Source organism: Entelurus aequoreus, linkage group LG10 (genome assembly GCF_033978785.1).
Source record: "Entelurus aequoreus isolate RoL-2023_Sb linkage group LG10, RoL_Eaeq_v1.1, whole genome shotgun sequence".
In the NCBI taxonomy this organism is placed as follows: domain Eukaryota; kingdom Metazoa; phylum Chordata; class Actinopteri; order Syngnathiformes; family Syngnathidae; genus Entelurus; species Entelurus aequoreus.
Genome location: NC_084740.1, coordinates 47,375,035 through 47,387,143, shown reverse-complemented (window position 1 = coordinate 47,387,143; position 12,109 = coordinate 47,375,035). Strand labels below are relative to the sequence as shown.

General features: G+C 40.0%; 1 protein-coding gene across 10 annotated transcripts in view; it reads left to right on the top strand.

The window, feature by feature from the left end:
• LOC133658697 (gastrula zinc finger protein XlCGF57.1-like) overlaps window positions 1-12,109 on the top strand; it is a 45,416-nt gene that overhangs the window by 17,396 nt on the left and 15,911 nt on the right. For 9 of the 10 annotated variants that reach the window (XM_062061029.1, XM_062061018.1, XM_062061021.1 and 6 more), the window contains one exon: window positions 4,486-4,719. The exons of the other annotated variant lie outside the window; for it this stretch is intronic. In XM_062061029.1, coding sequence (XP_061917013.1) covers window positions 4,486-4,719 — 234 coding nt within the window. The remainder of the gene's footprint in view (window positions 1-4,485; window positions 4,720-12,109) is intronic. 10 annotated transcript variants of the gene reach the window in all.

Below are 12,109 nucleotides of genomic sequence, written 5' to 3'. Positions count from 1 at the left end.
AAGCGGCGCTAAGATCAAGAAGCAGCAACATAGATGACGCATCAGAATCCATCGTTAGCAATAGATCATTAGTCATTTTTGCGAGGGCTGTCTCCGTAGAGTGATTTGCCCTGAAACCGGATTGAAAAGGTTCACAGAGATTGTTAGTCACTAAGTGTTCATTTAGCTGCTGTGCAACAGTTTTTTCGAGAATTTTGGAAATAAACGGAAGGTGGGAGACCGGTCGGTAGTTTACCATGAGGTCAGGATCGAGGTTAGGTCTTTTGAGCAGAGGATGAATAACCGCTTTTTTGAATGCTAGGGGAACAGTGCCGGAGGAAAGTGATAAGTTTATAATATTTAACACTGATGGACCTAATAATACAAACAGTTCCTTGATAAGTTTCCCAGGAAGTGGGTCAAGTAAACATGTTGTTTGTTTTATCCCACTTACACGCTGTAATAATTCCTCTAATGTTATTTCATCAAAAATAGAGAGACTATTTTGGAGGGCAGTGTCCGTCGTATATACAGTCGTATTTGTGTTAATAGAGCCCAGTTGTAGCTGGGATGCGTTGTCTTTAATCTCCTTTCTAATGAGTTCAATTTTCTTATTAAAGAAATTCATAAAATCATCTGCCGAGTGGGTGGAGCTACTGGGAGGAGTCCCTTGTTGGGTTAGCGATGCTACTGTACTAAACAGAAATTTAGGATCGTTTTTGTTGAGGCGGATGAGATTTGAGTAGTATTTAGCTTTAGCTAAGGTAAGCATGCGTTTATAAGTTATTAAACTATCACTCCATGCTTGATGGAAAACCTCAAGTTTAGTCGCGCGCCATTTGCGTTCCAGTTTTCTACATGATAATTTATGAGCTCTAATTTCTTCTGTAAACCATGGGGTGCGCCTTTTAGGGGCCCTTTTTTGCTTTAGCGGTGCTATACTATCAATAATTTCGCGCAAGGCATCGTCAAAGTTGTTAGTGAGTTTATCAATAGAGCCGACATAATTTGGGAATGGTGCTATTACCGAAGGCAGTAGGTCAGCAAGAGTCATCGTTGTGGCAGCATTAATGTTGCGGCCGCTATAGCAGTTATTATTATTATTAGCTTGTTGACAAAGAGTCAAAACTTCAAATTTTATAAGGTAATGATCGGACATTACTTTAGTATATGGAAGTATCATAACTTTGGAGGTGGTGACACCCCTGACAAGCACTAGATCTATTGTATTACCGTTGCGATGCGTGGGTTCATGTATTATTTGTGTAAGACCACAGCTATCAATTATGGTTTGGAGCGCCACGCACTGAGGGTCCGATGGGGTATTCATATGGATATTAAAGTCCCCCATTATGATTATATTGTCGGCGTGCGTCACTAGATCAGCAACGAACTCTGAGAATTCACTGATAAAGTCCGAATAGGGCCCAGGGGGGCGGTAGATAACAGCCAGGTCGAGAGGTAGCGGTGTGACAGACCTCATAGTAAGCACCTCAAACGATTTATATTTATTATTTAGGTTAGGGGTAAGGTTGAAATTTTCATTGTATATTAGTGCGACACCCCCTCCCCTTTTAAGAGGGCGGGCAACATGCGCATTCGTATAGTTAGGAGGAGATGCCTCATTGAGCGCAAAAAATTCGTCCGGTTTGAGCCAGGTTTCGCTAAGACCAATGACGTTAAGATTGTTGTCTCTAATGACCTCATTAACCAATAACGCCTTGGGAGACAATGATCTTATGTTTAAAAAGCCCATATTATAGGTATTGGGCTGTTTTGACGAGTTTTTGTTAAGATTATCCGTAGTGGCAATATTAACAATGTTGCGTTTATTATGCGTAGTGCACTTTAAATAGTTTCGACCATATCTAGGAATTGATATGACGGGAATTTTCCGATTGTTTGCTTGGTGCTGCAATAGACTGGACATATCATAATTTGCCACCTCAGTAGAATGCATGTCCACCTCTGACACAGACACAACAGAAAAAACATTATGTGAATTGTGTATTATTCTAAGAGAATTGCTATGCGTACATGGATTATCCAGCCTGGCGCTGGCTAGTTCTAGCTTAACTGACTCCTCACCCGGACTAACAGACATTGTAATTGCCTGTGACCGGGCTTGCTCTAGTGTAGTCAGTCAAGTGAGACTTAAATAGTAGTCTATGTTTCTAGACAGGATGATGGCGCCTTCCTGGTTAGGGTGAAGGCCGTCTCTCATCAGCAAGCCTGGTTTGCCCCAGAAAGAGGGCCAGTTATCAATAAACGTTAGTCCCTGCGTCCTACAGTAGCTAGCCAACCACTTGTTAAGCGAGACTAATCTGCTATATCTCTCATCATTGCCTCTCGCAGGCAGGGGGCCAGAGACAATTACTCGATGCCTGGACATCTTTCTGGCGAGATCACAAGTCCTGGCTATGTTTCTCTTTGTAATCTCTGACTGTCTCATTCTAGTGTCATTGGAGCCAACGTGTACAACTATATTCGCATAATTAGTGGTGCGATTAGCCTGTCGTACGTGTTTACTAGGCCTGTTGCGAGTTAGCTCCCTAAGATTAGCTTCAATGTCAGGTGCTCTGGCCCCGGGGATACACTTTATTGTGGCTGGTTTGCTAAGCTTTATGTTTCGGGTGATGGAGTCCCCTATAACTAAGGTGTGGTGCCCGGTAGACTGGGGTGTAGGACTAGCTAAAGAGCTAAATCTATTATGCGTCTCAACCGGTACACCGTAGCTTGTAGGCCGCTTAGGACTGCTACAAGCTGGGCTAGTTAGCTCGCTACAGCTAACGCTAGCAGATGTGTCCGCAACATCTAAAGTTACGACATTACTCTGCTCTAACTGGCGGACACGGCCCTCTAGCAGAGCCAACCTCTCCGTGAGTATGGTGCAAGACGCGCAGGAAGCCATTACTCACAGTGTTTTCTGTCACCGAGTGAAGTTCCTGCTGTCCTCAGGGAAGTGGTCGCGGTCTGTAGGAGTCGCTGTTTGTATTGGATACAATGGTGTCCGAATACTTCCGTTTCAACCATTGACGTCACGCGCAAACGTCATCATACATAGACCTTTTCAACCGAAAGTTCCACCGGGAAATTTAAAATTGCACTTTATAAGTTAACCCGGCCGTATTGGCATGTGTTGCAATGTTAATATTTCATCATTGAGATATAAACTATCAGACTTCGTGGTCGGTAGTAGTGGCTTTCAGTAGGCCTTTAACTGAATGTGCAGCTCCAAACGTTTCTCCTCATGAGCAAAATTTAACTCTGTCTCTGCCTGATTCCTTGCTTCTTGTCTCGTTTAATAGATAGTTCCGTGTTTGAACCTGACGTATTTGTATTCAGTCAAGTGACTTCTTCCGGGAAGTGAAAAACGTGGTGGTCAACCAAGCCAAGATGGTTGTTGTGCGGCTAGCAACTCTCTGAATACACAAAGGGCCTAGATCAGAGGCGTCAAACATACGGCCCACGGGCCGGATCAGGCCCTCCAACAGGTTTTATCCAGCCCGCGGGATGAGTTTGCTAAGTACAAAAATGAGTCAAAAGTTTTGAATGAAAGAAACTGCTGTTCTAAATGTGTCCACTAGATGTCGCAATAGCAATTCTTTGCATCGTTGTAGATGATGCTACATATGTAAAACACAACTAAAACACATGATGTTAGCGCACCAGTCGGGGAAAATGAGCAAACTACATCAATAACATCCTGCAATTTGATTTTGATATTATTATTTATCTTGATAGATTGAAAATGAACACCAATGAGTTGACTGATGAACATTATCACATCATTGATTCTGAAAGTGTAAAAAAGGACAACTAAAGATAGAATACTATTGTATGTAAAAAAAAACAACATTATTATTTGTACATTTTCAGAATGTTTGTTCTATTTTTAAACAAAGAAAACAATCTGCAGTTGTCTTTATTTTTACGTTATCTTGCCGTCATTTTACCAGTCCGGCCAAATTGGAGTAGATCTTCCTCCATGTGGCCCCCCATCTAAAATTAGTTTAAACACCCCTGGCCTAGATCTTCCTGCGAAAAGCAGATACGAGAAAAAAATCTAATTATGAAACGGAATAGATCCCTAAAGATTTGTTGAGTAATATCAAGGATTATCCGTCGGTGGCGTTCCCAGACATGTGGAACCATCTTGAGTTCCAGACGTCATTCTACACCACAAATTATGGTTAAGTTTAGAGATAAAGTTTAGGTGTCATAGACCGTATACAGAATAAAATATTTACACACTTTATATCAGTGAGTGTAAAGTTAAGAATGCCTCAATGCTGCCTTGTACTTATAAAAAAAACTCTGTTTTTGTACTCACTTTTGAATTAATTTTAGTGGCTGGGACAAAAGGAAGTATTTCCCGTGTTTTTATTGGTTGTTTTGTTACACACTTTTAACACAAAAGAACACAAATGATGTCATTGTGTTAATAGTGTCAGTCCAAAACTATTTCTTTTCTCTCTTTATCTTATGTACTTATTTACCCAACAGACGTCCAGCAGCCCCCCCACATTAAAGAGGAAGAGGAGGATCCACAGCCCACCCACATTAAAGAGGAAGAGGATGATCCACAGTCCACCCACATTAAAGAGGAAGAGGAGGATCCACACATGAAAGAGGAAGAGGAGGATGATGTCAGCAAGTTTCCACTGACTGTTGTCTCTGTGAAGACTGAAGAGCATGAAGACAAAGCACCTGAGTCCTCACAGCTTCATCACAGTCCAAGTAAGCACATATCATTTTATTCTCAGGGCATTCAATCCATCACAACTGGACTGTTCACTTTGTCTTAGAAGACTCATCCAAGTAGGCTTCATCACTTCATGCTCATACACTTCAAGTCTTAAATCTAATCATTGCAATTTAGAGGGGAACTGCACTTTTTTGGGGAATTTTTCTATCGTTCACAATCATTATAAAAGACATGATGGTGGATATATTAAAAAAAAATCACATTCTAATTAGGGCTGGGCGATATGGCCTTTTATTAATATGTGGATATGTTTAGGCCATGTCACGATACACCATATATATGTGGATATGTTTAGGCCATGTCACGATACACCATATATATGTGGATATGTTTAGGCCATGTCACGATACACCATATATATGTGGATATGTTTAGGCCATGTCACGATACACCATATATATGTGGGTATGTTTAGGCCATGTCACGATACACCATATATATGTGGCTATGTTAAGCCCATGTCACGATACACCATATATATGTGGATATGTTTAGGCCATGTCATGATACACCATATATATGTGGATATGTTTAGGCCATGTCACGATACACCATATATATGTGCATATGTTTAGGCCATGTCACGATACACCATATATATGTGGATATGTTTAGGCCATATCACGATACACCATATATATGTGGATATGTTTAGTCCATGTCATGATACACCATATATATGTGGATATGTTTAGGCCATGTCATGATACACCATATATATGTGGATATGTTTAGGCCATGTCACGATACACCATATATATGTGGATATTTTGCCTTAGCCTTGAATGAACACTTGATGCATATAATCACAGCAGTATGATGATTCTATGTGTCTACATTAAAACATTCTTCTTCATACTGCATTAATATATGCTACATTTAAACTTTCATGCAGAGAGGCAAACCACAACTAAGTCAATTTAGCAAAAGTGTATTTATTAAACAGTTATTAAGCAGTGGCACAAACATTCATGTCATTTCAAAAGAGAAAGTGCAAGATTGTCAGAGACATTTTAAAACAAGCTATTAGTGCACTTTTGTGCATGATGTCACTAAGATGACATATCAAACCAACACTAAATTAAAGTGCACTTTTTGTACAGAACGCCACTACAATAGTTTAAAACAAATAAAGTGCACTTTTGTGCATGATGTCACACAAGATATTTCAATAAGTGTCAAATAAAAATGAGCTGCATAATAGGACATCAAATAGTGTATGTCCTCCACTATGTGGTAGGTTCCTGCGGACGTTATCTCCTTCTGTTGTTGACTATTTGTTTCATACGGTGTTGATCTGGAAATGGTTGCTTGTGCATTTTGTGGGTGTGGCACTGAACGGAGATGTTGACATGCAGAGTTTCAAGCACTCTTCATTCTCTAGTGGGTGACTTTTCAAATGATGCTACATTAGCAGTGCTGCTACTTTTTGTAGCAACACTTTTGCCGCATACTTGTTCACCATCTACCCGCTTGAAGCCAAACCACCGCCAGACGATGGACCCCCTGCTGTTTGTCTTGGGAATGAATTATTCCTTCATTTGTTACCAGATTGGCACCTTCTCTCTCTCTTATTACCACTAGCACCACAGCTAACGTTACGATGCCGCTACCTGTCTGCTCCGTGAGAGCGTATGACGTTGCACACGTGACAGTATGTGACGTATGTAAGAAGGTGCGCTTGTTTTATGTCTCTGTGAGAAGGAGAGACAAGAAAGAGTGAGAAGAGCCTGTAGTGTAATGCCTGCAGCTAAAAGCAACGGTGTGAGAACGTATACTCCAATATCACCATATAGTCATTTTCTATATCGCACAGAGACAAACCCACGATATATCCAGTATATTCCATATATCACCCAGCCCTAATTCTAACTCATAAATGTAAATGAAAGTCCACCTGCAATGGAGCCAATGGAAGGTCCTCTATAACCATCCAAAATACACCAACAATACTCCATTTGCATTTTGTGGCTTGAATGTCCACCAAGTGTTAGTTGACTTGACTTGACTTGACTTTGACTTTATTTGGAACATGCAAGCATACAACATGATACATCACACATGCATGCATACAACATGATACATCACACATGCATGCATACAACATGATACATCACACATGCATGCATACAACATGATACATCACACATGCATGCATACAACATGATACATCACACATGCATGCATACAACATGATACATCACACATGCATGCATACAACATGATACATCACACATGCATGCATACAACATGATACATCACACATGCATGCATACAACATGATGCATCACACATTCATGCATACAACATGATGCATCACACATGCATGCATACAACATGATACATCACACATGCATGCATACAACATGATACATCACACATGCATGCATACAGCATGATACATCACACATGCATGCATACAACATGATACATCACACATGCATGCATACAACATGATACATCACACATGCATGCATACAACATGATACATCACACATGCATGCATACAACATGATACATCCCACATGCATGCATACAACATGATACATCACACGTGCATGCATACAACATGATACATCACACGTGCATGCATACAGCATGATACATCACACATGCATGCATACAACATGATACATAAAACATGCATGCATACAACATGATACATCACACATGCATGCATACAGCATGATACATCACACATGCATGCATTCACACATGCATGCATACAACATGATACATCACACATGCATGCATACAACATGATACATCACACATGCATGCATACAACATGATACATCACACATGCATGTATACAACATGATACATCACACATGCATGCATACAACATGATACATCACACATGCATGCATACAACATGATACATCACACATGCATGCATACAACATGATACATCACACATGCATGCATACAACATGATACATCACACGTTCATGCATACAACATGATACATCACACGTGCATGCATACAGCATGATACATCACACATGCATGCATACAACATGATACATAAAACATGCATGCATACAACATGATACATCACACATGCATGCATGCAACATGATACATCACACATGCATGCATACAGCATGATACATCACACATGCATGCATACAACATGATACATGTACTTTTGTACTTATTTCCCATATTTCTACACAATAAGTCAGATATGTAACACTAGTGAACAGTAGAGAATATGAAGTCATTTTTGGTCTAGAACATGTTTTGCTTTATTCATTATTGACGTGTTTCTTGCTACTTTATGTTGTATATTTTTTACGTGAGATTTCCAGTTCAATTTATCATCAATTATTATACCTAGAGATGTGGTTTCATTTACTCTTTCAATTTGTATTCCGTCTATTTGTATTTGTGTTTGACTTTCTCTTCTACTGTTACCAAATAGCATTATTTTACTTTTACTGAGATTCAAAGATTGTCAAAGCATCTTTTTAATGTGTTCATTTCTTCTGTTATTATTTGTATTATCTTCTGTGTGTTCTCTCCTGAACAAAACACTGTTGTATTATCTGCAAATAATACTAACTTTAAATCTTTTGTAACTTTACAAATGTCATTTATATAGAGATTGAATAATATAGGTCCTAGTATTGATCCCGGAGGTACACCACAGGATATATTTAGTGTTGTAGAAGTGTGTTGGCCTAGCTTCACGTATTGTTTCCTGTTGGTTAAATAACTTCTTATCCAGTTTAAGACCAACCCTCTGATGCCATATCCTTCTAGTTTTTGGATGAAAATATTGTGATTAATTGTGTCAAATGCTTTAGTTAGATCCAACAACACTGCTGCTGCACATTTTTTACTATCTATTGCATTGCTCATTTCTTCTGTCATTTCAATTAAAGCCATCAAAGTTTAAACATTAGCTGTGTATCCATATTGGTTCTCTTCTACTATTCTATGTTTCTTTGTGAAACTCTCTAATCTGTTATTGGACACTTTTTCAATGATTTTAAAAAACTGTGGAAGTAAAGAAACAGGTCTATAATTTGTAAATTGGTGTTTGTCTCCAGTCTTATAAATTGCTGCAACTTTAGCTATTTTCATTGTGTTTGGGTATTTGAGATGATAGGTTACTAATATACATGAATGGTCCTGAGATCTCTTCTAGAACCTTTTTTATGGTTTCCATATCAATTCCATTACAATCAGTCGAAGTCCTAGATTACAGGATTATAACTATTTCCTCCTGTGTCACATTACTGAGGAACATGGAGTTGGGATTTGGCTCTATGGTATCATTATAGTCCTCAATTGGAACTGGGTCTGGAATCCTTTCTTCCAATTTTGGTCCAATATTTACAAAGTAATTATTGAAGCTTTCAACTACTTCCTTCATGTTGTCATTATAAAATGGCTGTCAGTAACAACTGTTCGCTTATGAATGATGGATATAAGATGATGTTTCAGACTTATTTACCATACATAGTACTTGGTAAATGTCTTTTAGATCATCTAAATGTGTCATTAAATATTCAAGATGGCTGACATCTTCAAGATTGCAGCCATCACTTTTATGACTGTCTGATATGAGTGATCTCGGTGTCAAACCAGTATTATTTTTTATTTCCTTTTCTTTGTGCAGAATTCAAATTTGGAACTTTACAATTGGCCAGAAGCTTCCTTCTAACTCAGAAATGGTGACCACAATAGTCACACTGCAACAAGATGGCAGCCATATTTCTGAAATTAAATCTATAATTTCAAGTACACTATCATCACACACCCTAACGTAGCTCAGGCATTCAAGGCAGGCAAATTCACGGTCCAGAAGACCAAAAATGTGTTCTCTTCTATGGCCATTGACCAGGCTCATGAGCAGATGAATGCTTGCATTAAAGGAGATGGTGGTGCTGTGGGCCTTACTGACAACCCATTTGCACTATTGCGATGGATGGTAGCAGGACCAGAAGTTGCACGATCCATACAGGAGTTTTAGATTGATTCCAAGAAATCATATAAAACACGTCACCATGACCAAACAACAAGTGTCCAAGTCTCATTCATCAAAGATGTACATTATTTGGTCAGTGCAATGGAACACTTTGGAAATCTGAAGAGGAAATTTGAAGAGGAAAGCAAGGACCTGATTGTTCTCCACTCAAAGGAACTTGCTGGACCTTCAGCTGCTGAGGTAGTCAGAAAGGTGAAGCAGATAGGAGAGCACCAATTTGAAGCTTTCACCAAAGAATGCCTTGTTGAGAGAACAAAGACAGTGGACAACACCATACCAAGAAATAAGCTTCTGGTGTTTGGTACTTCAACCGTGAGGAGAGTATCAAAACCGAAACAGAAAATGGTCTCTCTGAAACAGGACGTGGAGCTTTTTTCAAGGTTATTCATTGCTTGCCAGACCCGAGATGGAAACCTAGAGGAGTTCTTTCGACACGAGAACCAACCATGTCCACCAGCGCTGTCTGATGGGGGAGGTCTCCGACTGGGAGTGAAGAGTGATCTGCTTCCATGCCTGGAACAAGTTCCCAGTGCATACTCTGACAGTCCAAAGGTTACCTGCACCCTTGTAGATGGTGCAGCCATCATCCAGATGCTGAAACCAAGTTCAGTAAAAACCTTCAATGACTATGCCCATGTGATCTTCATTCCATATCTGACCAGAAAGTTTGAAACTGTGTCCAGGCTTGATCTGGTGTGGGACCACTACTTGTCTGACTCTCTGAAAGCTGCTACGAGAGCAAAGTGTGGCACTGGAGTTCAGAGACGTGTGGTAGGTGATGCAGCCATTCCCAGGAACAGGCAAAACTTTCTTAGAGTTGACAGCAATAAGACTGAGTTGTTTGCCTTTCTCTTGGAGGCTCTGCTCAGATGGTTTGTGCAGGAGGATAAACAGCTTGCGTTTATCCTCCTGCATGATCCTAAGTGACATGGAAGTCCTTAGCAAGCCACCTCGCCCAGATAGGACATCGATTGCTCCTTGCACGCATGAGGAAGCGGATAGTGAAACAACCACCACTAAATTATGATTCAAACAGTTGATACTGATGTTGTGGTGCTGGCTGTGGCAGTGGCTCAGACTCTACAACCAGAGGATGAGCTTTGGTTGGCTTTCGGTACTGGTAAGAATTTTCGATATTTGGCAGCCCATGAAATTGCAGCAGGGCTCGGGCCCGAGAAAGCATGTGCACTACCAGTGTTCCATGCATTGATGGGTTGTGACACTGTGTCAAGCTTTGTTGGCCATGGGAAAAAGACTGCATGGGCTGTATGGTCTGTGCTTCCAGAACTTACACATTCCCTGTTGAAAGTGTCTTCAGCCCCAGATGACATACGACAGGAGGTAATGGCCACAATTGAGAGGTTTGTTATCTTAGTCTATGACCGAACCAGCACATGTACAGAAATCAATACGGCAAGGAGGAAGTTATTTGCAAAGAGGCACAATGTGCAAACAATCCCCCCTACCAAGGCTGCCCTAGAAGAGCATGTTAAGAGCGCTGTATACCAAGGAGGGCACGTGTGGGGTACAGTCCTCGTGTCAACACCAGAACTACCTTCACCGTGCGAATGGGGCTGGTCAAAGTCACCTGAGGGGGACTATGGACCCTTCTGGACATGCCTACCAGATGCAGGCCAGTCAAGTTATGAACTTGTCTCATGCAAATGCAAGAAGGGTTGTGTTGGGCAGTGTAAGTGCAAAAAATCCCACTTACAGTGCACAGCCCTTTGTGTCTGTGAAGGCGAGTGTGACTAGTCTTCCCTGTGATAGACCCTAGGTTTCTCTTGCTTAACATGAGTATTTTGAGATAGAAAGAAGATTCTTAAAAATTCCAAAGTTCCCAATTCAAATTCTGCATCAAGATACATGTATAATTAAACATAGGGATCATTCATATCTAACCAGTTGGCGGCCATTTTGAATTTTCAATGAAAATGTTCCACTATCCAAAAGACATTTACCAAGTAGTATGAATGGTAAATAAGTCTGAAATATCATATTAAATCCATCATTCATAAGAAAACAGTTGTTGCTGGCGGACATTTTGAAAAATGGCTGCCATGGGCGCCATGTTGAAAATTCATGATGGCTCCACATCCAAATCTTTTGAGAATGCCTTTGGCTATAAGTGTACCAAATGTCATGCTTTTATCACAAAATGCACAATTCCTTTATATTTTAGAACTAACCTCTTGTACTACAAGGCAAATATAAGCTTTGGCTTTTTTTTTCTTTTTGTGTGTAAATGTGTATGATTGTTAAATATGTATAATCTGTACTGTTAAACTGGTCACACAGAATGGTTGATGGTTGATTATATGATGGAAATAAACTTATTTCATTAAAAAAAACATATGGGACGC